Source organism: Camelus bactrianus, chromosome 20 (genome assembly GCF_048773025.1).
Source record: "Camelus bactrianus isolate YW-2024 breed Bactrian camel chromosome 20, ASM4877302v1, whole genome shotgun sequence".
Lineage (NCBI taxonomy): Eukaryota > Metazoa > Chordata > Mammalia > Artiodactyla > Camelidae > Camelus > Camelus bactrianus.
Window position 1 is genome coordinate 14,621,489 of NC_133558.1, and position 27,773 is coordinate 14,649,261.

General features: G+C 39.6%; 1 protein-coding gene across 14 annotated transcripts in view; it reads left to right on the forward strand.

Annotated features, from left to right (window-relative positions):
- Positions 1–27,773, forward strand: part of LOC105084198 (uncharacterized) — a 987,172-nt gene that overhangs the window by 298,316 nt on the left and 661,083 nt on the right. For all 14 annotated transcript variants that reach the window (XR_012500991.1, XR_012500992.1, XR_012500990.1 and 11 more), the window contains one exon: positions 6,847–6,980. Coding sequence is in view for 10 of the 14 variants with exons in the window: in XM_074348164.1 (XP_074204265.1) it covers positions 6,904–6,980 (77 nt within the window). In the remaining 4 variants the exon portion in view is untranslated. The remainder of the gene's footprint in view (positions 1–6,846; positions 6,981–27,773) is intronic.

A 27,773-nucleotide genomic window follows, 5' to 3' on the forward strand; every position in this document is an offset into this window, starting at 1 on the left:
TTCTGTGAGTTGTCTTCTCATTCTCTTGAGAATTTCTCTCGCAGAGCCGAGATTTTGCATTTTAATGAAGTCCAGCTTATTGATTATTTTTCATGGATTGTGCCTTTGGTGTTGTATCTAAAAAGTCATTGCCAGACCAAATTCATCTAGGTTTTTTTCCTATGTCATCTTCTAGAAGTTGTATAATTTTATGTTTTACATTTAGGTCTGTGATCCATTTATAGAGTTTTTTTTTGGTAAAAGGTATAAGGTCTGTGTCTGAATTCTTTTTCTTTTTGCATGTCTTGTCCGGTTGTTCCAGCATAATTTGTTGAAAAGTCTGTCCTTGCTTCCTTGTGTTGCCTTGCCTCTTTGTCAAAGATCAGTTGACTATACTCTTCTGGGTCTATTTCTGGGCCCTCTGTTTTGTTCCATTGGTCTCTTTGCCTATTCTTTTGCCAGTCCCACTTTTGTCTTGGTTACTGTAGCTTTATAATAAGTGTTGAAGTCAGCTAATGGTATTCCTCCAACTTTCTTCTTCTCCTTCTGGCTGTGCTAGGCTATTTCATTTCCTTTTTATGTGTTTAATGGATTCCATGAAAGCTGACCTTGGGTTTTCACAATCTAGAACAGTGTTGTTTTTGCAGATAGAGTCTGGATGTAGGAGATAATCGTGATAACTAAGGTATATCCTAGAAATTTGGATGGTTGGAAAAAATGACTTGTTGACCAACCTTTCAACAGACCAGAAAGCACTGTTGGGAGAGAATGGTTTCAGTTATTTAAAAAAAATTGTAACTGTCTATAAAACATACCATATCTCTTCCTCTTAAACATGTCATTTTCCTAATAAACACTTGTAATGGCTCCTTATAACTATGGAATAAAAGACAAAAACACTCAATGGCCACCACGAGTTGACTCTAATCTGCCTTTCCAGGAGTGGCCTCCACAGCTCTCTGTTGTGAATGTGTATTCTCAGAGGAGGCATAATTTGATGGGGAGGGAAAGATGCTGGCTTTAGGAAACTCTGAGCTCAAATCCTTGTGCTGCAGTTAGAAGCTGGGTGAACTTGATTAAATCACAACCCCCTCTGAATCTTAGTCTTCCAAAGGCTAAATATATATAATTTGCTTTCATCTGTGATGCCATGTAAGTAAGTATCGTGTAGGGTCAGAAATTTAGATCTGTTTCTTGAACTACTTATTGTGGCTGGTAGTTGCAGTATATAAACATAGTATATGTGGATTTGAGAAAATCCATTCTTTCCTTGTCATTTATTTAGGTGGCAAATTCTTCTTTTCCTTTTATCTAATATCAAAATCTTTGGCCACAAACAAAGATCATTTAAATAATAGATTTGGGGGCACAAATAAGCTATTTAAAAGTTAATAAAAAGGCTATTACACAAATCTTTTTGAAATTTATGTCCAATTTTTTAAAATATGTTGCTCAGTTATAAAGGGGAGAGAGAACATAAAAGGTGGTTTTTATTGGATAACTTACATGCACTGTATCATATATTTTGGTCTTATCTAATTTTGCAGAAATACCTGGGAAGATCTACAATTCAGTGTTCTCAGATACTACTCACCATCTGTTCTCAAAGTGAAAAATGAGCATCGTATTATGCCTTTATTTCCTTTTGTCTTCTAAGTCCAAACTCAGGGGAAAGAAGTCACTGTTTATTCTGTTTACAACTAACTTCATATGACCATTTCATGTCTCTTGGTCTGCTTTCTTTGTATAGTTTTATGGTAACTACCCTTTCTTGGCTCCGTCACACACTTACTACAACAGATATCCTTGGTTTAAGGAAACAGGGAACTTATTCATCAGGAATGTTTGATTGGGTTCTTCCAGAAACAGAAAATTGTTGTATTTGTTTGTTTGTTTATTAGTTTTAGTTTTTTGGGTTTTTGTTTGTTTTTTCTCACAGACCTGATTCAAAGTGGAAAGGAGAGAGGAACAAGAGAATCTTGGAAACCTGATGTAAATCACAGCAAGTCCACAGGTTTAGATAGAAACTGGGAGGAAAAAAAATATAAAGACTGCCTGAATCATCTGTATATTAGATGCTCTTCTAGACATAATTTAAGTTTTATCAAAGCATTAGCTATGGTGAAGGTTGTGACAATGACTAATGTTATTGGACAAATAAGGAAACAGGCTCCCAGAGGCAAGTAACCTGGCCCAAAACATTTTGTTACTAAGCATTGTAGGGTTTTCCTTCTTTATTCTCTTGTGTGTGGCTCAGAAAGATTTTTTTTGTGTATAATCATATGGATTGTAGTGCAACCAGTACTATGTATTTCCGTTTAAAACCTTCCATGGTTTCATACCCTATAGGAACATAATATTATAGAATCAGGTTTTTATACTGTCAACTCTGCCTTAGGCTCAAAATGGCAGAGACGTTATGGCAGAGGTTTGCTGAGGTGGGGCATTTTCTTGTCTTCTGGGAATGTTCTAGGACAGCAATCATTTAAAGGACAGGAACATTTGAAGATGACCATGCAGCAGTAGCTCTGCTATTTAGGCTGTTTAACGCGTGCCGCGTGTGTGTCTGTTGGCCTCATCTCTGTTGACTCCGCTGCTCTGCATCACGCTCCTGGCCAGTAGGCACCATTATTTTTTCCTTTCACAGGTGAAGAGGCTGAGGCTCAATAGGATTTCTAACTTATCAGGGTCCCACAGCCAACGTGCACTCAAATCCAAGCCTTCTTGCCCCATAGCAACCCTACAGTGGGATCTTTAGCCTGGTGCGTTAGTGGCTGTGGCTCTCTAGGAGCTTTGCCTTGGCCTCACTTGACTTTGGAAATGATTTCATGTGTGTGTATTTCCAAGACTATCTTTTTTTTTTTTTTCGGTAAATACATACTCTTTTTAAAATTTTATTTTATTGAGTTACAGTCAGTTTACAATGCTGTGTCAATTTCCAGTGTAGAGCACAATTTTTCAGTCATACATGCACATACACATATTCATTATCACATTCTTTTTCACCTTGAGCTACCACAAGATCTTACATGTATTTCCCTGTGCTATACAGTATAAACTTGTTTATCTGTTCTGCATATGCCTGTCGGTATCTACAAATTTCGAACTCCCAATCTGTCCCTTCCCACCCTCCTCCGCCTGGCAACCACAAGTTTGTATTCTATGTCCATGAGTCTGTTTCTGTTTCATAGTTAAGTTCATTTGTCTTCTTCATTTTTTTGTTTTTGTTTTTGTTTTCTTAGATTCCACATATGAGTGATCTCATATGGTATTTTTCTTTCTCTTTCTGGCTTACTTCACTTAGAATGACATTCTCCAGGGACATCCATGTTGCTGCAAATGGCATTATGTTGTCATTTTTATGGCTGAATAGTCTTCCATTGTATAAATATACCACATCTTCTTTATCCAGCCATCTGTTGATGGACATTTAGGCTGTTTCCATGTCTTGGCTGTTGTAAATAGTGCTGCTATGAACAGTGGGCTGCAGGTGTCTTTTTGAAGTAGGGTTCCTTCTGGATATATGCCCAGGGGTGGGATTCCTGGGTCATATGCTAAGTCTGTTCCTAGTCTTTTGAGGAATCTCCATACTGTTTTCCAAAGTGGCTGCACCAAACTGCATTCCCACCAGCAATGTAGCAGGGTTCCCTTTTCTCCACAGCCTCTCCAGCACTTATCATTTGTTACCCTATTTTTTCATTAATTATAAGTAGTGTACACTTTTTAGGATAGCAGTTGTAATGTACCCCCAAGCCATAGTTAGAGGGTGGAGGAGGAGTAAGTCATTGGGAATGATTGGGAAAAGCTCTCTGGGAGCCTTTCCAGGGTGGTAGCTGGGCCTTAGGACTCTGAATGCTTGCAGAGAGTGGGAGATTTTGTGCTTTCACACTTAAGTGTCCCTGTGTTATTTTGGTGTTCAGTCTGAACCACTCAGTGATGGAAAAACAAATCGAGGGTAAAGATGAAAGGATAGGACTGAAGGAAATCCCACATAGGTTTTGAAAGACTAGCATTTCTCAGGTATAATTTATAATGTCTACTGTCCTTGTGATATTTTACATGAGATGCTTATCTTTTTTCTGTTTGGAAATATATTTCCCTTTGTATTGAAAAGTATCGAATCCTTTCAGTATAATGATTGGAGTGGCAGAAATAGGGGAACTAGGTTCTTTTCCTCCTAGCCTTTTTTCTTTTAGTCTTTGGGGTGACTAAAGTCTTTAGTCTTTTCTTTAGTCTTTCCATGTTTCTTGAGTCACTGGCATAGTTATTCAGCAGATGTTTGTTGAACTCTTGCTGTATTCCAGACTCACTACTAGACTCTGGGGATAAAAGATCAATAAAATGCTGAATCTGTCCTCGAGACATTTGAACTCTGGTGGGAGAAAATGTCCTGAGCCCAGCTAATCAGGGCTGATGAGGAAGTGGGGTGTAAGCAGAAAGAAAAGTTCTGTAAGGGTACAGAGGAGGGAGGAGACCACTCCTTCTGTGGTTTTCAGCAGACGTTTGAGCTCAGTCTATGCAGAGTATTTGGCTGGGTAGGTGAAGGTGGGCAGGGAGGGTGTGGGAGGCTAGATTGCTCAGAAGCCTAGAACAGTGGGAGGACCAGAATAGTTGTCATCATCTCACAGCTAGGAAACTGAACACTGATGAGCTGGGTTACTGGTGAAGGAAATGCCACCATCAGCACCCAGGGTTCAGGGATCTCCCTAGCCAGTCTTCATTCATTACTGCATAAAACGATAAAATGGGGCTGCTGCTCCTCCTTCCCCTCTCCTCCCCCTCCCCCTTCGATAGATGTGAATTAGGTATAGGCATTTCCCACATTAGGCCAAGGAAGTAGGGGAAAAAAACCAAGTTGCCTACTGTCGTACAATGGAATACAAGGTTTTCTGCCATTTGTTTCTATGTCATTTCATATTTCTTTTTCTCAGGAAATTCTGTTTTTCATTTCTACTGTTGGAATTTCTCTTTGATCACTAAGTGCCTGTATTCCTGCTTCTCTTGGGTTTTTTGTGAGCCATCCTGGATAAGTGTGGCATGTCAATGGGGAGACTTCCTTTGTTTAGAATGAGAGACTGGCTAATTTGGGGTTTTATACTGGGACAGCAAAATGCTCGTATTTAAGTAACTCATAATTCCTGGGAAACTCATAAAACTGCCTGACATGATGTTAAATAGTTCGTGCATATAAGAAGCTTTGCAGATGGCTAAGATAAGCATGAAGAATGTTTTATATGTTTTGACTTACTGTCTCTTCAATTACATTATATAAAATTCAGCAGATTTCTCTATGATCACTAGGGAAATGAGTGATTTTCCTGTCATAAATCCCAAATGCCACAAACTACAGAGGACTGTCATTGACAGGTATCCATCAGTAGTTTATATTCTCCAAGAGGACTCACAAAAATGTAGTGTCAACCATATTTATTCAGAAAAATATATTCTTAAAGAAATAAAATTACCCTGATACTGGCTGCTGTAGTTAAGCAACTTTAAACATTTCAGTTGCTCACTTGGCTTAGTAAACTAACTGGTGTCCCAACCATGGTTGTGTAAGACAGATGAATACATGCATGTACACATACACACACTCACATACCGTTGAATACACTGTTTACAATGTTCTGATGCAGCAAAAGTAGAAGATGATTTGGAGGTATTATTATGACCAAAGTCACATTTATTCCAGAAAATTTCACTTGGGGAGAAAATGCACTCTTGGCATGCAACAAAGCCCCACATTTTGTCATATAGTTCATTTTGTGATTTAAATTTTTATGGTTTATTCAATAAATCTAATACATAAGGTAGTGTTGGATAATAAGTAAATTTAGTTTTATGAGTTAAAAAGTACATGACTGATCTACTGAGCTACCAGTTTACAGAATGAACACCTGAATTGTAGACATGGATAGGGTTTTGGAGGAGCCTCTCCTCCTCCTGGTCTTCTAGCTCTATCCATGTATCCTTTCTTCTCACCCTAATTTCCTTTGATCAAAGGAGAAGCACTTTGAGGAAGAAATCTTTAGGCATTTTAATGTAATGACATTTAGGATGAGAGTTGGGTTCAATGTAACATCACTGGCTGATTTAGTAACATCTTGGGTTCTTCCCAGACTGGAAAGTACTTTGGGTGTCCATTGTCCATTGCTGAATACTACTGTTGTCCTCATGCTTTCCTTCCGGGATTGAACTGGACAGGAGTTTGGTTTTTAAATACATTCTAGTGGGTGTAAGTACATTGTCTAGTAAGGATTTCCTTAACCTGGTTACAGTAGAAATGGTCCCGTCCCCTGTCCCTACATTTTCTCCTTAAAACCAGAGATAAATGACCTGCTGTGACCTCCATCACCTTGATAATTCTGCCAACAGTGGTTTACAAAAGCAGCTTTGGGATTAGACCCTGGGAGAGGCCAGGATGGAAACAAAACTGAATCCATGTTTTTCTTAAGTTACGCATGGACAGTTTCATAAATTGAATTACCAAATTACGTTCTGTGTTCTGTTCACATAAGAGGGAACATTTTGCCAAAGAAATCTGTTCAAATAAAATTTCCTTTGGAGTATTTTTCTTCTACTCTGAGGACACATGCCTTTTCCCAGTCCATTTTCCCTGCTCCCAGTACTTTGTGTATGGTGAGGAGTCAGGGAATGAATTCCTTTGCCCTTGCGTCCCTGCCTTGCTGAGTGGAAGTCTGCACCCGCACGATAGCTAGTGGACGGTCTGTGCTGGGAAGTCCTGGGCTCGACTTCTAAAGTGACTTCCCCATCCTGACAGGGCAGAACATGTTCTCCTCGAGCTGGGAAGTCACAGCTCTATCCCTGTTCAAGATGACACCTCCCTTGTGCTTCTTCCCTTCGCAGGAGTTGAGTCCAAGTGTGGCTGCCAAGAGGAGTCCAGAAAAGCCCAGGAGCCCACACATGTCAGACCTGCCCACAGCCACACACAGACCCCGAGGACCTGAGCGAGGATCAGTGGGGAGGAGAGAGCCGACCAGGTGAGCATCAGTCTGAGGGCTGAAGCAGCAGGAATTCTCCTGGGCAGTTCTGTTTATTTGGCAAGATGGGAATATGACCTGAGCTTTCACTAATTACCTCACAGTGAGTTGGTTTTTTTACCAGGCGTTATAAATGTTAGGATGACTCCGCTGAGCTCTTGGGCTGACTACAGATGAAAACATCACAGACGACTCATTCGTTTCTAGGTGTGACTGAGGAAGTGTTTCTCTTCTTGCAGGAGAAGGTTAAATCCCAACTTTTTGTCTCCCTTGAGAGCAGGTTCTTTTGTGCAGAGCCAGTATGAGAGCTTTAACACAGAGGCTTCTGGTTTTAGAAGGTATTGGTGTGGGTGTGTTTGTGCTTGTGGGTGGGGTGTGAGTGTGTGTGTGTGAGTTTGTGTATTTCCACAGGAGGTGGCCAAGGCTGTTTTCCCTCTGTAAATCTTTATCTTTTCTTTTTTTTTTTTTTTGCTATGTTTGATTCTGTATGTTTTGAAGCTACCTTCTAGGTGAATTGAGTTAGACTGTGCTATATTTTTTAAGCCTTGTATTAATGACATCACTGGTTGGAGCCTTACACAAAATTTGATGCTGTAACAGGATTTTCCAGAGTTCCATTGTGATTCTAAATTAGTTTTAAATTTCTTCCCCTTGCTTTCCTTTGCAGTTATGTTAAATGTTACTATTACGTGGAGGGAAGGTTTTTTAATAATAGCAGGATGCATATAGAAACACCTCCTGTTCTCCTACTTCTAAAAACTGTGTACAGTATGGACTGGATAATTCTGTATTGTCGGGTTTTTTTCTTGTGTATCGTGGAATTTAGTGGCACCCCGGCCTCTACCCACTAGTTGCTGATAACACTTCATACCCCTGTATGCAGCCCAAAAAGCACCATGGAGAACACTATTGCTCCCAGTTGAGAACTGCTGCTCTAGGGATAACTTTAACTATAGAAAAGAAGGAAAAGAAATTAGTGAAGATGTAGAATATGGAGTTACTGTTTTTGCTCTTAAAATACGTTACCCGTGTGGTTCCGAAGAAGGTACCTCTTTAGCAGTTGAAGTCTGCCATTAAAATTCCTACTTCTCCACCAATTATCTATCCCTTGTTGGCTGAAATTTGGTTTAGATGGATACAACAACTGCACATCACTTAGAACACGTGTTGATTTTGATGCCCTCATTATCAACTGAAGAACTTCCAGGTGGTTATATATCCTGGAGTCCTTTCTTTGAAGGGGCACCCTGATCCCTCGTGCTTTTATAAAGGTGCCGGCTTACTGGTTGGCGAACAAGATTCCAAAGAGGCACGCTGTAAACTTTAACTGAATGTGTGAATTGAATGAAGAAACACACCCACTCCACATCTGACTTCAGTTTTGTGAATGGGAGGCCAGATACACGATTTAGACACGTTTCACCGAATTCACCGTCTTTTACTTACACTGAAATTGTCCTGAATATTACATTCTTCCTGTATTAGACTGTGATTCATTTTCTCTGTACTCGATCTCCTTCCACATTTACTTCCACCTCTGTGCTAGAATGTTTGAGCTGCCAGACAAGGAGGATCATATCACTACTGTGATTTAACCTTATATGTCCTGCTGTCTTTATTTCAAAAAAATGTTTTTCCTCTTTATTCTCCCTTCCTGTGAAAATACATGTTTGGCAGGCACGTTCTTGCTTTTCCTTTCTTCTCTTATTTTCCATCCCTCCTGCCCTTGTTTTCTACTCTTTTCTCTGAGTATGGAAACTGTCAGGTAGCCTGGCTGGCATCATCCTACCTTTTTTTTGGGGGGGGGGGGCTGTGTTACCCAGAGACTCCATTTATTATGTCTCGGGCCCTCTCTCTCTTTAATGCTGTCTCTCTCCGAGGGATAGTTAATGATCTTCGCAGCAAATGAAGGTGAACTCTAGCCACATTATTGCTATAATACAGCCAACTGTATGGAACAGATTGTGCTGCGCTTTGAACAGCTGGGGCTGGCAGAGTGAGTCTTGACTCCTCTCGGAAGAATTCCAGAACTGCCAAATCATCAAACTGGAAGGGGAGAGAGGGACAAGAAAGGTTATGGGGAGAGCGGTTCCTGCCGGTGCTTTTTGCCTTTGTGATCTGCCTTTCTGAAATTTCCCCTGGTCTGTGGCTCTGGCAAAGCACAGGCTAATAGAACCCAGAGGCTGCCGTCACCACTCTTGGAGTTGCCTGCTTAGTGGCTGGGGTGGGATCTGACTGTCCTTTTGCAGGTACTGACCATGGGAGAAGGTGGATGCTTCTGTTGTTAAAGCTCGTGTCTTTAAAGCTCGTGCCTCTCTTCAGTTCACTGAAACCATTGGTAGTTTTAAGGAGGGTTTTGATTTGCAAAGTGTACGGAACTCTAATGTAAGCTAATAAGGGGCTTCCGGACTTGGACTGTAGTGTGGCTCCTGATGGACAGAGGCTATGGGCACCGGGCGGGCTAGGCAGGTGCTCCAAACTGGTGGACCACAGAGCAGAGCCAGCCCTCAGACGCGTTGTGTGCCCTGCAAGGAAGAGTGTGTGTGTGTGTGTGTGTGTGTGTGTGTTTAAAGAACTAGCTGCTAGTATTTTTTTAATTACATAAAAATCTGGTTAATCTTGACAAAAAAGCCAAAAGATCTGGCTTCTGCAGAACGGTAGTCTCCCATGGTAAATGTCCGTTAGAATAAGTACTAGCTATGCTGTACCTGCCTTGAGTAGGCAGGGCAGGGGCTTGGCAGCTCCTTAGAGTCCCACCTCCCACCCTCACGCTTGCTCCCTCATGGGCCTCCACAGGAGAAGTCAGGAGAGAATAGATAGAGATGTGGGATGGGGAAGAATTGGGTTTGACATTGAGCTTCACCACCTGTTTTGTCTGTTTGGGCAAGTTACTTAGTTTCTACATCTTGGTTTCCTCATGTGTAAAGTGGAAGGAGGATTCTTCACCTCAAGGGTTGCTGGAAAGAACATTAGTGAGATAGGATACTCGACATCCTTAAAAAAGAGCTATGTATGTGCCTAACACATGCTACACACATGAGCCGTCACTGTAATTTTTGGTTGCTATGTTTCTTAGGTGAATTGATAGCAATTCTTTGGAGTCACATTGACGATGCTATTTCTTCTATTATTAATAACAATAATAGTACTCACAGTAATATATAATATTATAATAATGCTATTACTATTCTATTAATGCTTCTATTAGTCAGTAAAATGGGAGGACTTGTGTCTGGGATTCCCATATTTCTATTTGTGTATTTCAATACAGAATTTACTGTCTTTAGGGAAACCATACTGTAGAAACTGAGTTCTTGGGGGTGGCATAATCTGAAGAGAGAAAAATCGTATAATTTAATTCATACTAGGTAGACACTTGGTTTTCTTTTGACTGAATCATGACTTTGTGCTTTTGTTCTAAGCCCCTTAAGTTTCTGTCTCCCCATCCCCACTGCAGTTACATTCAGAATCAGGTTGGTGACAACCCTGAGGACTGAAGATACTCAGAATCGTCATGAAAGGAAAGATACAGAAATGAGAGCACTACATCAATTAATACATTTTCTTAAAAGTGGGACTTGAATTTAGTCTTTGTTAGGCTTGTAACCTATTGAAGACAGCCGTTTATCAGTACTTTGTGCTCATGGATTCTTTAAAAATTTCCAAGGATTTTTTCATACATTATTGCACTCAGTTGGCATCTTTTCTCTCTAATCTGTGACCTTTGACATCTGTCCAAAGGTTCTAGCACACTTTTGGCAGCTACACTAGGTAGGGGTGTGAGGGCTTCCTGATTATTGTATATGTAGTTAATTTTTTTCTGTTAATTTTTCTGTTTCCTGCAAGGATGGGTTTCCTTTAGATGTGGATATTTGACTTAAATGCATACTCTTCTCTCAAAGTGGTAAAGGATACCAGTGCAGTAATCTTACTGTACTTGGTGAAGGTATCTGGCAAACTCTCCTGTGTTCCAGTGGGAAGCTTCTTGGAGAAAGCAAGGTGACTAGAAAATGTCAAGGCAATTCTGGACCAGTGGGAGAAAATTGATGTAAAAGGTGAAAACTGATTTGTGACGAGCTCAGTTAGAGAGTTCAAAACCCAAACCATGTGGTGTGTGTAACCAGTTAGGTTTTCAAGGGTTGTTTTAAATTCACCTTGGATGAGTGAACGTCACTATTAGGATAGATGGTCCCTGAACAGAAGGCATGAGTGGAGAAGACATTTTTAGAGCCCTACTTTTAAAAACTTTATGAATGGATGTACAGGTCTACCTCTGGAACTGGAAATTGGGCTCAAACCCAGATCTGGTTCCAGGTAATTACTCAGGATCCCGCCTCCATCTGTTCAGGGAAGAGACACAGGGGAAGAGGGAAGGGGATGAAGAGAGAAAGAGGGAAGAATATGGCTGAAAATGGGAGGATTTAGATAATGAAGCTTCTGGCACTTCATAAACGTTCTGTCCAGATCACCAGAGGTATTGTGGCATGTAGAAATCTAAGGAAATAGGTTGATCCATCGGAACTTGTCAGTATTTCAATTGTATAGAAATGGCAGTTTACATAGTTCAACTAAATATAGTTATTACATTTTTGCTAGAATTTCTACAGTTCTATCCCCCAGTTGGGTGTATGGAGTGGTTTCAGAAGCCAGAAATGTTTTGGCATCCAATTGGTGATTTTTTCTTTTGCATATATTTTGCTAGAATGTACAGGTATTTTCTGGTTGGATTTTTCTTACCAGTTTTTTCTAAAATTATAGTTATTGCTTCAAATCTCATAGTAGAAGAGACAAAGAATAGCATGGTGTCAGGGGTGACCAAAGCCTGTGGAATCTTACCTGATTGTTCACCTGGGGACGTGTGGGGGTTTGGTTGTGGGGCACCAAAGATCCAAAGTTGGGTTTTTCACTTAGCTGATTTTATGTTTGTTTTGTTTTGAAAATAAGAGATGGGTGTGAAAGATGAAAAGCTATCTGCATGGACTCGATTTATTACATCATGTCCATGCTAGGGGAGGTTGAACCTTGTTCAAAGTTGTGAAATTTGTTCAAGAAGGTGTCTTTTCCCTCTATTTTTTGGTTCAGAATGATTCCATGAATACTGTTACAGTTCGGGCCAGAAACAAATTCACTTAGTCAAGAAAGATTAAGTCTCTCAGAAGGCCTGGAGGTGATGAAATCGATGGTCCTCAGGTGGTGGTGGTGGTCGCGGTTGCGGTGGTGAGTGGGTGTGTGTGTATCTGTATGATTCCTGGGGGTGGGTGGTTTTTCAATGAAAGAAACAGATGCTTCCTTTGCTTGCTTGTTTCCTGGTTTTCAAAGCCTCTTTCTTTGTTGTTTTATTTTAAGTCTGGGTGCCTTTTCAGTCCGTCAGTGAGGGTGTGGTGAGCCCAGGGGCATGTGCACCCACCTCTGAAACTTGTTGTTCCTTGTGTAATAGCAAGTGGAAGTGCAAAGCACCACAAGCTGATTTGAGCCGAGCCCACTTCCCTTCACCCACAGAGACCGTGAAGCAGTTACACCAACATCAATCAAGGAAAACCCACAGGCTGCACTCACACCGTTGAAGCAGGTGTGTGAGTGAGCATCCCCAGCAGGCACACGGGATTGAGGTGTACCTCGGCGTCTTGCCCACAGATGTCAGTTACGATGGGTACGTGGAGCTGTCCCTGCTCTTCGCAGAGCCAAGACAAACCTGTCCTACTTGGAGGACAGAGGAAGTATAGCTCTTGGCATCTCAGTAGCTGGTGTACTGAGACTAAGGGGAAGAGTGTAAGGTGTAGTATCTGTGTGTGTCTGTACATACATGGGTGTATACCAAGTATATGTATATGGATGCATGCATACACATATATACGTAGGTCTGTGTGTACGCACAAAACTCAGATGGGCCATGAGATAAAGAGAGAATATGAACACTGAGCATATTCTTCAGTATCTGATGAGAAGAGAAAGTCATACTTTAAAAAAGAGACATTGTCACCCTAAGTTCCACCATTCTGATCTGTATTGAACTTTAGGAAATTTTTACGGAAGTGTTGGATGATTCTGTAAAAAAAAAAAAAAAAGAAAAAGAAAAAAGGAAACATTTAACCCCAGGACTTCAATATATATTGTACCTTTTAAATAGTATTAGGTGCCCAAAGCTTCTTGTACTTCTTATTGAGTTGCTTCGAAATACTATGCGTGTTATTTATATTCAGATATGTGAACAACCAGCCTTTCTCTAAGCCATGTAAAGCAAAACACAACACGTTTTTTTAAACTATCAAGACTGGCTAAGTTTGAGAATAATCATAAAATCCAGTGTCACTTAGGTATGGGAAAAACACACTATTTGGGGGGAAATGTGTATATGGTATCTGGAGGTTATTTTGTAGTATATAAGATCAGAGGTCACAAAATGTGTTTATTCTTGCTCCTGGCAGCATGGCTTCCAGGCAGATTTGTCCCAAAACTATGATGGAACATGTGTAGAAAGATAGGACTTCAAGAAGGTTTTATCACAAACTTTTTTTTGATGTATTTTGTTATTAATATCTAAACATATTAGGGTGTTCAAATAAGTTATAGTAGAAATAAACAATTAAATACCAAATGAAGCATTCAAATAATGCTGTAGATTTTTCTGTGATTTTATTTAAAAAAACAAAAGAAAAACAAAAACCCCAGCCTGCTCTGCAGGCATACATGAGCAGGTCTGCACTGAAATGATTTAGGAGGTTATATATGAATCTAAAAGTTATCTAATTATTCTCAAATCACCTAGAGATAATGCCTTTATTTTGCTTATCTGTTTGCTAATATTCATATGTATTACCTACGTATTAAATGCAGCATAGGGCCATCATGGAAACAGCATTTTAAGCATAAAAGCTATCTAGAAATATTTGTGAAGACCAGGAAGGGAAAGAGCTTTCCTTTTTTTCCCCCTAGATGTTTAGCAGATGTCAAAGACTACTGGTTAATTCAACAATATATATGTGCCTGTGTGCACCAGGTACAATGCTGTGATGTTGCTCTGTGCTTTCACATGGCAGATGGCTTAATTGGTTCTCTTTGATATACTGGTTAATGTGGCTTTACTAAGAGTTAATAATAATATCAATACGAAAGTTGTAATATGGACATGTAAATGTTAAGGTTAAACAGTGACCTTTTGCTTCATGTTTTTACATGTTTTATCTGCTCTGTACTGTCCCACGTGGTTCAACTTTCCCTACCATGTGGATAGTTGGCAACCTTCGACGTTTGGTGAACCAAAGGCAGAATGGAAAATCACTGAGAAAACTTGACACCATTCATGAGCAATTTAAGGGATACAAAAAAGCTTATCGGCAAGTGCTTTGAAAAATTTGACCTCTCCTTATTTTGTAGGTTTTGGCTTTGAAATTCAGTCTCGGTTTAATGTTCAGCAGGTGTCCTTTGTGGAGTTAGGACAGGATTTGAAGGGTGGCAGATTAGTGTGATGAATTCGGTGTCCATCCATCTGGAATGCTGAGATGATGGAGGATATAAATAGGTTTAGATTAGGGATGTCTGCCTGGAGGAGGATCAGGATTTGGGCAGACTGGGGATACTCATCCAGAGGGTTTAAGTGCTTTTTTGAGAACCCAGGATTCTGCCCCAAGGTGGTCTGCTTCTGATGTTCAGTTTCTTTCTCACCATGATGATCCTAGAAGTGTAACTTTCCCTGTGGCCTCTCAACACCTTGGCCTCTAATCCTAGTTCGACTTTAGAAATTTAAAAATTCCAGTCTGAACCACCCAAGGCTCCAAAATAAAAAGATTTTTTTCATGAATACAGATATAAAAATAGCAAAGATTCTCAATAAGAAGGATTTGTTTTGGATGAGTACCAGTTTGCCAAGTTGCTCTGTGTGTGTGTGTGTGTGTGTGTGTGTGTCTGTGTGTGTCTGGGGGAATGATTATGGCTTCGTTAACTTGGTTCATTTCTTTCTAAACTTAACTTTGGCTTTGGTTCTATTTCCATTATCCAGTGAATCAGGAGAGTTAGCTCCATTTGTTACTCTACTGCTGTGGGAAAATTTGTCATAATCACTTCCTCTTTTTTCTCTCTATCCTTCTCTTGTTAAACTGATACAGTGTCCTTAATTAATTGCCTTGGGATAGTCTGAAGTGTAAGGGGTGGGGGTGGGGAGGTGTACTTTGAGCTATTCCTGAGACAAGCCCAGAGTGGTAAAATCAATAATTTAAGGGATCACTTGCCTTTAAAAAGAACAACAAACAGACTGGTAAATAGAACAAGACTGTGAAAAACATGTCTTTAGGCAAGCTAATCTAATCACACAAGAAGGCAGACTGTTTTCTTACTTGCTGGACCACTTCCACTGTATATTCTCCCAGGGAACAATATATTAAGTGCAGTGTTTAGAAATATTTATTGAATCCTACTGTCTGATTTTGGCAAATCCCAAGGAAAAAAAAAGAATATATGTCTTGGACTGCTTGAGCCTTCCTGGAGGATGTTGGAGTTTTCCCAGAGAGGCTGGCTTCACATGGGAAACTGGTTTAGTCGATAAGACTGTGTGAATTTATACTCAGAGGGCATTTAGTTTTCTTCAAATCTTTTGCACAGCAAAGGAAACCATCGACCAAAGAGACAACCCACTGAATGGGAGAAAATAGTTATAAATGTTATGAGTGATAAGGGGTTAATATCCAATGTATATAAACAGCTCATACAACTCAACATAAAAAAACAAACAACCCAATTAAAAAATGGGCATAAGAGCAGAATAGACATTTTTCCAAAGAGGAAATGCAGGTGACCAACAGGCACATGAAAAGATGCTCAGCATTGCTAACCACCAGGGAAATGCAAGTCCAAACCACAATGAGATACTACCTCTCACCTGGCAGAATGGCTGTCATAAAAAACAAAACACTCAAATAACAAATGTTGGTGAGGATGTGGAGAAAAGGGAACCTTTCTACACTGTTGCTAGGAATGTAACTTGGTATTGTGGGAAACAGAAAAGCTAAAAATTGAACTATCATATGACCCAGCAATTTTACTCCTGGGTATATATTTGAAAAAAAAAACAAAAAAAACAAAACCCTAATTTGGAAAGATACATGCCCCCCAGTGTTCATAGCAACATTATTTACAATTGTCAAGATACAGAAGCAACCTAAGTGTCCATCAACAGATGAATGGATAAAGTTGTGTGTGTATATGGTATGGTGGAATACCACTTAGCCATAAAAATGAAATTTTGGCATTTGCACCAACACAGATAGAGTTGGAGGACTATTTGCTAAGTGAAGTAAGTCAGTGAAAGATACACTCTTATGATCTCACTTACAGGTGGAATCTAAAAAATGGAACAAACTAGTGAGTATAACAAAAATGCAGACTCACAGATGTAGAGAACAAACTAGTGGTTACCAGTGGGGAGCAGGAAAGGGAGGGACTCAATATAGGGGTAGGGGATTAAGAGGTACACACTGTTAGGTGTAAAATAAGCTTACAAGAAGTGGGTCCTGCAGGTCTCCGCGCTTGTGCACTGGCAGCTGGGGCAGGCACGGGAATTCCCGCGCTATCCAGCTGCTCTGTCTGCCTCACATGGTCTCCACCGCCTGTTTGGGAGGGGGTCCCTGTGGTAGCCACATGTGACCAGGTGCTGCCAAGGCCGAGGAAGCCTTAGCGGTGCCGTCCCGCCCGCCCTGAGACCCGTGCCTGCGGCAAGAGAGGAGAACCTGGGCCTTTGCCTGAGGCCAGGGCTCCCGGCTGCCCGAGAGCTGGAGGCCGAGGGCAGCCGGCCTGAGGAGGGTGCGGAGTTGGAAGAAGAGGACGAGATGGAGGAGGAGGTATATATTAAAAAATAAATTAATTTAAAAAAATTAGCTACAAGGATATACTGTGAAACATATACCATGGGGAATATAGCCAATATTTTATAATAACTATAAATGGAGTATAACCTTTAAACATGGTGAATCACTACCTTCTGCACCTATAACTTACACGATATTGTCCAGCAACTGTACTTCAATAAATGAAGAAAAAAAGGTTTTGGCAAAATCTTGATCACATTTAAACACAAATGAGCTTATCACACAGCGTTGACATTGATGGAGTAATTTAAATTTGTGACGAGTATAAAAATGGAATATTCAGGAAGTAGTGTTATGGCCCCTCTATTTAAAAGTGTACTAAAATAAAAGTGTATTCTGAGGAATGCAAGTGACACAGATCCCTTTAGTTGAAGTTTCTCAGCATGTATCTGGCATAAAACCGTTTTAATAGAGCTTATACAACGTAGGACGTTACAGCCTTACTGCACTGGTGCTTAAGGGAGAGGAGACGTATCTGACCACGTTCTTTTGCTCCTTAGCTTATAACTTCGGGAAGTTATGTAACCTGTGATGTTTCATCTCTAGAAGAGAGACAAGAGCATCAACCTCAGAGGGTTTTTTAAATTAGACTTTATTTTAGAATAGTTCTAGATTAACAGAGAAGTTGCCAAGAAAGGCAGCGTATTCATACACTCTTACCTCGTCTCCCTTGTCCTTACCACGTTACCTTACTGTGGATGTTTGTCAAAGCTAAGGAACCAACACTGGCACTTCGTTATTAGCTGAACTCTACAGTTTATTTGGATTTCGTGAGTTTTCCCCTAATGTCCTTTCTCTGTTCCCGGGTCTGATCTTGGATACCATATAACATTTATTCATCATGTCTGCTTAGGCTTCTCTGATCTATGACAGTTTCTCAGACTGGTTTTTGATGACGTTGACAGTTTTGAGGAGCACAGGTGAGTATTTTGTAGAATGTCCCTCAGTTGGGGTTTGTCTGATGTTTTTCTCATGATAGGACTGGATTATGGGTTTTTGAGAGAAAGGGTTCAGAGGTGAATCATTACTCCCAGCTCGTCATGTCAAGAGTATATACCCTCAACATGGCTCGTTACTGTTGAGGTTGACCTTGTTCACGTGGCTGAGATGATGGTGGCCAGGCCTTTCCTTTGTAGAGTTACTCCTTTCCCCCTTTTCCATATTGTACTTTTTGGAAGGAGATGACTAGGCATAGCTCATAGCATTGTTTTAAGGTTAAAGATGCTAAAGCTCTTACCACAGAATCTGGTACTTAGAAAACCCTCGTTAAATGCCGGTTGTGACCATAGTCGTTGCTTTGGTACTGGTCTTCCCCTTCAGTACTTAAAAGCTGGTAGTCTTTAAAGCATCTTCCTCGTAGTTATACCATTCTCAGTCATTTATTGATGTCGATCAAAAAATAAAAAGAAATGAATTCTCAGCAAACTTCTCAGGTGAGATGTCTGTGCTCCAAGGCACTCGTGGATGGGGGTATATGAATTCACTCAGGCTTCACTGCTGAAAGGCTGTGCTCAGCGGGGATCAGCAGCATGTCGCCCTGTTTCAAGGGCTGGTGTCAGTCGTCAGGGATGAGCATGGAGGTGGGGGAGTGGGGGTAATGGTGCCTGCAAGTCTTGGGCATTATGGGGAGAAGGAAAGTAATTTAGGTGCTGAGCCCACAGTATGGTGAGGCTTGTTTTTTTTTTCTTCTCTCCCATGATCAAATTTGATTGCTTTCAGGTAGAATTTAGAGTTCTTAGAAAAAACTGTTCTTCAGCACTTCTCTGTAAAATGAAGGCCTTGTTCTGTGACCTGAGTTGCTTCAAAGCCCTTGCAATTGTTGCTAGAGTAGTTTGCTGAGCCTGGATAATAGAGCTCAGAGTCCTGTGTAACCATGTCTGTTGGAGTAAATAGGCACAGCTGGTCTCCTGTACAGATACTGTTTGGCATGAATTTTTTATTTAAGTCTCTCCATGTGTCTAGTAAACAGTAAGCAGTATTCTAACATTACTAAAAGCCTCCCAAGTCTCCTTCCGATACATTTCCTTCACTCCTCCCCATTTAGAATTTCAGGGTGTGGGGCAGGGTTAACGTACCAGAGAAGGAATGCTAGGCAAGTGTTTCTGAGCTGGAGGGAATAAGGTTTCTCTTCTATGTATTCTTGACCTTCTGCTTCTCTCTTAGATAAGACATTATTTGGGCTGTTTCTTAGGAAAGCAAGAGTTATGCAGACATTCTTTTACTGGTCTGTATGTACTAAGTGAAGAGATGTATTTGTATCAAGATGGAATACCCTGTCCCTGAGTGCTTTGTGGGGAGAAAATTTACATCTGCATTAAGGGTAGATGGGTGAAATATTCTCTTGGTCTTCTTTAAATGATTAGCAAGGAAATTCTTTCCATGTATCTGTGAGTTTCTGTCTTGACAAGGTTACTTGAGACTGAGTACCCCTCTCCTGTCCTGCAAAGAATGCAGGGAGCACTTGAAGAACAATCATGGCATCCATCGTTTATTCTGCTATCTTTGTTAACAACAGGGAGAAGTTTTTTACTTAACCTGCCAAATTAGTGTTGGGGTCCATAGGAGTAAAAACTGTCATAGGTACGTTACCCAGTCTCTTTTATTCTCTCTTCAAGCAGACATTGAGTTCCCTGGCCTGGGGGCTGAGGATGTAAGTAAAAATAAGATGGGATGTTTGTACCTCAATAACAGCTGATAATCTTCATGAGCTCTAGGAGGTTTTTGATTGCTTTAAGCCTTTGTAGGACTCCTGTGGTCTTCAAGGATGCTCACAAATGTATCTGGGCCTCTTTGGGGACACTGAGTACAGTTGCGCTTTCTTGCCTCTTTTTGGGTTAAGTATGACCACATGACTGGCTTTTGCCCATGAAACGTGAGCAGAGGTCACCTCTGTTACTTCCCAGGTGAAGCTTCAGAGTCATTCCCTCCCACCTACTTTAGTGGGAGCACACATGGAGGTCGGAACCCTCACAGTCCGGTCTCAAAGGGCCCCTGAAGGAAATAGCTTTGGACCTAGGTCAGACTGTGGTGCAAGCAAGAAGTAAGCTTTGGTTACTACAAGTCAGGGTTTGCGGGTGATGTGTTGCTGGGTATCGTCACTGTCCTGACTAATGCTGTTGGCGTTATCTCTTTAGAGTCACGGGAATTGAGTCCTAGATGTTTGACTTGGGAGGGGTATTCACAGCTGTGATGGTGACAGTGCTAGGAAACTGTACTCATGGTAGTTCCTGTGACACAAAAACTGAGTGCCCAGTTTATGCTCTGAGAGGTGTGTCCTACATTTCAGTATAGTTGTTACATTTCTGCAGAGAGATGACAACCCTTCTGACCTTCTGACATGGCGTGTATACTTCTCAACAAATATGTTACATAATAGAGCATAATTCTAAGGAAGGAAAAATGAAACTGTGTACACACACACACACACACACACACACACACACACACACACACATATACATTAACTTACCCTCCCAAGAGTCATATGAGAGATGTTAATGCCAAACTCCTGGTTGTGTGCCAGGAAGATTTTCTTGGGTGGACATAATGCTTAATTTATATTTAGGGAATTTCCACTGCTAAATCACAGAGCTTGTAAAATTTGAAAAGAGAAGGAGGGGGTGGAGAAGTGGGAAAAAAAAAAAAAGGGCCCAGGGATGTGGTTGACAATATTCCTTTTAGTTTAAAGCCATCTGAAGGCTGCAGTTGAATAATAAATTCCCATATGGTTTCCGTCCTTTCAATGTTCGAAACTCAGAAATGTGATCTACTTTTAGCCTTGGCTTCTCCTTGCCTCTTTGTCAGGCTGAAAATGCTTCCCGTCTGCTTGCTGGTAGGAAGTGTAAGCCAAGCCCACTGCTCTGGGGGCCACTTCCCAGGCTGTACCTTCTGCTTGGGCAGGTTGACTCTTCTGGCGGGGACAATCCACTCCCTCAGGGCCCTCCTGACTCCTGGGTGGACAGGGACGGCCAGTGCCACCACTCTAGATGACTTCATGCTTCATTAGTGAGAGAGCCTCCTGACAGGCACTTTCTCAGCCCCCTTTTGTTCTTCCCAGCCGAACAGCTCTGTTTACAATAAACCTTTCACCTCAAGGAAAAACCCATCATCCATTTGGGTTTTGTTGTTTTCCCTTGATGTGTTTTTGTAACCCTCAGAATCTTTGGAAGGGCAAATACCCAGTAAATCCTGAAACTTGAATATAGAGTTATTATCAATTACTTGTACTTTCATTTTCAATTTTTCCTCTTTTCCTTATCCTGTGTAAATTTACTTTCCTCCTGTGTTAGGGAGTTCATGATCAACCCAGGAAGTTTATGAAAGAAGTAGTTTTACAGTATGAGGATGCCTCTAAATACACCTCTGCCTCCTCTTTTCTCTTAATTTCCTTTTCAGTATCAATGCAAAAGCTACTTTATGTCATATATTAATGGAAACATACCCACTTTTCTTTTGAGGGAAACTTCAAGGAAGATGGATATATATATATATATATATATATATATATATATATTTAAATTTGGATAAGAAGTTTTTCAATTTTTCAAGTTGGTTAAATTAAGCTAGCTAAGGACTAGAATTCCATTATGACTGTGTTCTCTTGGTTGTGTGAACTGTTCTGGTCTGAATTTGTGAACTTCTGCGCTAATGTCATTAAAATGACGTAAGATAACCTTATTGTGGCTCAAAAGGAAGCTACCTATAAATTAGAAGGATTTTGATAGTACCACCTCGTGCTGGTGTCACTGTTTAACATCTGTTCCTGCTTATCCACTTAAACACTGAGATGGTGCTCCCCTTTCCTGTTTTCATGGAGTTGCAAAATGATTTCTTCACACAAGGGCAATCAAAATGATAAAGTGGCCTGAGTCTTTGGAAGAAAAATCGTGCAGAAGTATAGGTAGCTGGAGGTAGAGGAAGACTATTTTATATGGAAGAACAAAAGTGTTTGAAAAGAAATGGGGTTACCAGCTATTTGAGCTGGCGAGACAGTACCAAGTGAAAGCTGTTCCCTTTCCACCAGAGCCAACCTTTTGAAGGGGACACTCTGGCAGAGTTGCTGCATTAGTTTTCTGTTTATTTGAAATGAGAAGGTACGTGTTGGGTACTGAGGCACTTTAAAGATGCGCTCCTGTCAAAATAGGCCTTCATGATCCTCAGAAATCACTTGTGGGATATACTGTTTGGATGGAAATGGTGTTATCTGGCTTGTCAATTAAATGCCAGTTTCTATCTCCTGCACAATGTGTCCCCAAGTGGTATTTCATGTGTTTCTAAAAATGCCTTCTGGAAACTAGACTAACATACAGCATTTTTTCCCCTTATTGCTTGATTTTTAATTGTCAATTGCTAATGGAGTGACTTTGAATCAAATATAAAACAGAAAATCAAGCATGATCCCAGCACCAGTTTCATTCGACATGAATGTCTCTGTGTCCTATACTTGTTCTCAATACAGATTTTTCAGTGGGTGTATCACTTGGAAAAAAAATAATAAACCCTGGTTTCTTTGGATAAGTTTACAGTAGTACATTTAAAAATCTACTTCATGAGTTGAGGATACAGGCATTTTATCCTTTACCCTAGCTCTTCTAGCCTTCTACTTTCAAACATGTATCAACTGTACATTTCCCATTGCTAAAGTTAACAATTCTGTAACTGTTATGAAGTCTCCCATGGTACACATTCAGATTGTTACTAAAAATTGAAAACCAATCATCAGTGTTTATGCTGTATGTATGCAAATAATGTCCACTATAGGACCAAGTAAGATACTCTGATTGTATTCTTTTCCAGTTTCATGATCTCTATGAAAGGGGTCAAATGAAGACTCCTTATTTAATTGTATCAATTCATTGAAACCATAAAACATTCAGTTTGCTTCAAATGTGACCTCCAAACTTACTAGACAATTTGTTAACTCTGAAGTATTAGATCTTTGTTTTTGGGCGGGGAAATAAATACAAGCCTTTAAAAAAAGTAAGTTAGATTTTGCTTCTAGATTCAATGTTGTTTTCTTAAACTTTTGGGATCTCTTTTAAGCTTGGTTCTCAGGTTTTGTAATGATGTTCGGGTTTTATTAATTCTGAGTGGTACTTGGAGTAGTCTAGAAACTACATCTCCTTTTGGCCCTGGGCCATTTTCTTTTATTATTTTGATATGTTTTCCTTAGGCTTTTTCTGTTCTTTCTTAGGGTGGTCTACCTGTCAGTCAGATGTTGGATCCTCTGAGTGGATCTTCTATGTTCCTTATCTTTCCTTCACATTTTCCATCTTTCTGTCTTTGTCCATATGTTGTGAACTATTTTAACTATCTTCCAATCCTTAGTGGTTGTTAGCCATGGCGTTTTTAATTTCTAGGAGCTCATCAAATTTTTAACTTCTTATTTTTATTTGTTTGGCTTGTATTTTGAAATTCATTAAAGCAGCGGTGTAAAGCACCAGCGTTCTACCAGGGATTTGCCTGCTGTGAAGATCTACGCTGTGGAGTCAGAATTCCCTGTGGGTATTTGAAGAGGCATCTAGAATTACCCTTTAGTTTTGTAATCTGTCCACTTGAGAAGAAAATATCAGGTTCTCACTGGCTGTCTGATTTGACTTTTATGTTACTGATAATGAGTACTGGACAGCAGCAATACAGAGTGAGAGATAAAAGACACACAGTTGCTGCCCTCAAGGAATTTATGGTCCAGTTGAAAGAAAAGACAAAAAGCAGAAGCATCTTAAGAATAAGAAAATGCCAAATTATGCAGTATGGGGTTTTAAGCCAGGAAAGCTTATTTTTTAAACTAAGATGAACACTTTTGTACCCATAGTTTTTGGATTTTCTTGTTTATTGGGAGATACAGAAAGTCAGATTGTTGGATGGAGACTACTGCTTTTGGTGTATAAGTTCGTGTTCTTTTTATAGGGCCATCTATCTATCACAACATCAGATTTACCCAAATCTTACTAGCAGTGGGTGTTGTAATTTTTAAAAAACTGAGTTACTTATTATGCACGGAAAGTGGCATTTTATTATATTAGCTGAATTATTTAATTGCTGTATTGCTACCTTTTATCATTCATTGACATTTATGTATAAATCATAGTATACCTATACGCAAAAGATATTATCTTTTTCTCCTCTTCCTCCTCCTCCTCTTCTTCCTCATCTTCTCTGTCTTCTGCTTGTTCAGTCTTACCTATAGTATGGATACAAGAATATACCTGTCCGCCTTGTGTCTGAGTATTTTCTACACGTCTTCTACTCAGTGCTATGATGACATAGGATTATTTCCCGAAGAAGTGGTTGATGTATGTTACATATACTACTGGTTAGGGACAGTGTTAATAATAACAGTAAGGCCATCTGTTCTTAGACAGTAGGAAATGTAAATATGGATTCTGTTGAGTTAGGACTTGAATTGGAGAGTGGCAGACATTTGTTTATGCTCTTAAACTTTTTCCTGAATGTTAATTTTCATGATTTGTTTAAAGGCTATCTTCACATGGAATGCAAGAACCGTGTTTGAGGAGTTGGATTCTAACCTGGCCTTAGAGAGGGATTTAATTGATTCAGCTCCTCATGGTGTTATTTCTTTTCTGACAGCTTTCTACAAAGTCTAATGATTTCATTCGAAGAAAACAGTAATTGACCCTACTTAAAATATCTAAGTTTCTATCACCAAAAAAGTTTTGAAGTTTGGCTGTCAGTATATTTTGGCTCAAGAAAACTCAAGAAATAGTGTACCATTTGGAATTAAGTGGTATGTCAGTTAACTATTGATGAAAAGTCTTATTTCTTGGGTACACCAATTCTGAAAACATAAATGCATCTTATGTGATATTTAGAGTAAAGCTATTTGAATAGGATTTTTAGGATGAGAAACGAGGCTGCAGCTATAGTAGCAGGGTAACCACTCTGTGTAGAGTATTGGTAATTGCACAGTATGTTATAATACTTAGATTTTTATCATACCAAGTTTCACATTCAAGAGAGAAAAATAGCTTGCTTTATTTAACCCAGAAGAATTACCTTAAGCTAGTAGGTAATTAACATTTAAACACTGTGATGATGGTCAGAGCACAGGACGAAGGTATATAGTCTTGAAAATACTGCTGTTGCTTCTTTGAGCACCATCTGGCAGAAGGACATGTGGTACAGATGACAAGAATCCTGGAGACAAATTTAATTCAGTTAGATGACTTACAGAAGAATAGAATTATTCAGGTACAATGTAAATGTGGAAAGTCTGTATCAATGTAGCTTTTAATTTCTTTGATTAAAGCAGTCAGTACAATATAGGACCCTCAAACTTCGTGTAAACAAGTTCCTGTACTACATGTCACTTTATGCCACAATATTTGTAGGATGATGTTGATGAATGACACGATTGCTTTTTTTCTTAATTGATGGTAATAAATGACAATGATTTATCACTTTACTTTTAAGTGGGCTGAAATGATGGTAAGGAACTAACCTATTCGATAGAACAGTGGACCTCTCTGTTCTCCCAGAAGCATATGTCTAAATATTAACAATGGAGAGTGAAGATGAGGAAGGAAACTGGTCTAAGGATTATTCTGGGAGTGTTCCTTACAGTCAGAACTGAATGGAGAGCTCCTTCTCATGCCTGCCTCTCTATCTCTTTGTCAGCAGCACTGGATCTTGTATCTGGATCTTGATCAGGTTACTGCTCCTGGTGTCTACATTTTCATTTACCTTGGCTGCCATTTAATTAAAAAAAAAACCCAAGACAAATGGTTAAGGTGAGGGTAGGAATGCAGCTGAGAGTCTTTATTAGTGTTTGAGTCTGTCATATCACCTGCGATGTCTGTGATGGGGTAAATTAATAATTTTATCAAGCCACATTGCCAATTCTTTCCTATTTTTTGTACCTTTTTATAATTTTTTGAAATAGTAAAATTAACGAAAACTCTGAGATCCCATTTCTAGAAGTAGATCTCTTTCAAATTGTGTTCTAAATAATCTTAAGTACAAAGATGCCTCTGAAAGGATGGAAGAGACTAGGAAGATAACATCTCTCTGAGCTTCTCAGAAAGAAAAGACTTCATCCAGGTCTCTTATATATTGGACTTCTATAAAATTCCTTTTAGAAAAACTGCTGAATCCAGTTTGAAAACCATTAGTCTAGGTCACCATAAATTCTGAAACTTCTTCCTTCCTCCAGTAGCCCAGCATGGACAGCTGTTGTTTTCTGCACTGTACAACACATTTGCAGAAGGCACTTTGACGTGAATCATAGCTGGAGCTACTTTTCTCAGACCTTCGTGCTTCCCCTAGTGTCATAAACGTTTCTGCTACAGGGTAGGTGGGTGGTTAAATTGATGGGTGGACACATAAGGATAGGAAGAAAGGATGGAAGGAAGGGCACACAGTTACTTCCATTTGTCTATTCCTTTATGTATGTGCATATATTTTTATATTATTTAATTATATTTCTTACCACTTAGGGCAGGAAATGCATCTTGCCCACATTTCATTATCTCATATGCAGTTACAATCATAATGAACTCACCAGTCACTCCCCTGTGTACCTATGACTCAGGCACCATTCTAGAAGTGAGGATATAGCATTAAGAAAACATAAAAATATGTGACCTCATGGAGCGTCTTTCTAGTTGGAGGAAAAACAGTAAACATAGAAGTGAAATATACAGTGGGTCAGTTAATGAAAAGTGCTGTGCAGAAATAAAGAACAGCAAAAGGAAGGAGGTGACTGTTTAATACCCCGTGGTTCACTGACATACACACAAGACCTGAGGGAGGGGACTTGGTAGCTCTGTTGGTTAGAAACGTCTAGGTGGAGGGAGCAATAAATGCAAAGTCTTTCTGTAAGAGCTTTTTTGGTATATTCCAGGAGAAGCAAGAAGAACATGGAGCTAATTGCTATGAAGCCAGGGATGTGGGGAGGGACTCTGCCTTCATTCTCTTTAAGTAAAATGGGTGGTGTTGACTACAGACTTCCTGTTTCTTTTATTTATTTATTTATTTATTTATTTATTTATTTATTTATTTATTTATTTATTTATTTATTTATTTATTTTGTGCAAATGTAGCCATGAATAATACATAAATGAATGGCCATGGCTGTTTTCCAGTGAACTTTATTTAAAAAGACAGATGGCAGCTGGATTTGGCTTACTTGTGAGTTTTGCCAATCACTGGGTTAGACCATTTGCCTAGTGGTTTTGAATTGCGTCTGTGAGCTGGTAATGATTGTGTATCACTTATCAGCTGTAACACACCCAGGACAGGCTATCATCAATTGATAATTTTTGTGCATATCCCCATCTATGTAATTCATTGGTTATCACTTCAAAGCCATAGATATAATTTAATAAGTGTTTACTGATGATTTAAGAAGACATGTTTACTGAAAGTTAGAAGAACATAGGTTTTCTGTATTAGTGTTTTTATATCACTCTAAGGAATTGGCTATCTGAGACTGTTCTGTAGTAATTCATTGTAATGATTATTCTGAGCCCTACTTGCGCTGAGAGCTTTCTTCCCTATTCACTCTTCTCATTGGTTTAGCCCAGTTCTGTCCAAGAGAAATGTAACGTGGACCTCAAATGCAAGCCACATCAAGAAGTTTAAAATTTCTAGTAGCCACATAAAAAATGTGAAGGGAAACAAGTAAATATTGTTTTATTTAAACCAATATATCAAAAGTGTTATAATGTAATATGTAATCACTGTAAAATAATATATTTTTACATGATTTCATACAAAGTCTTTGAATCCCAGTATGTATTTTACAATTTGGACAAGTCACATGGGAAACACTCCATGGCCACATGTAGCTAGCGGCTGCTGTATTGGACAGTGCAGAACTGTAGGTATTGGAGAAGGTTAAGAACTCAACCTTCTTTGATGTTAAATGTCATTATGTAAAAGCCCTAACAACATTGAAAACCTTATTATAATCATA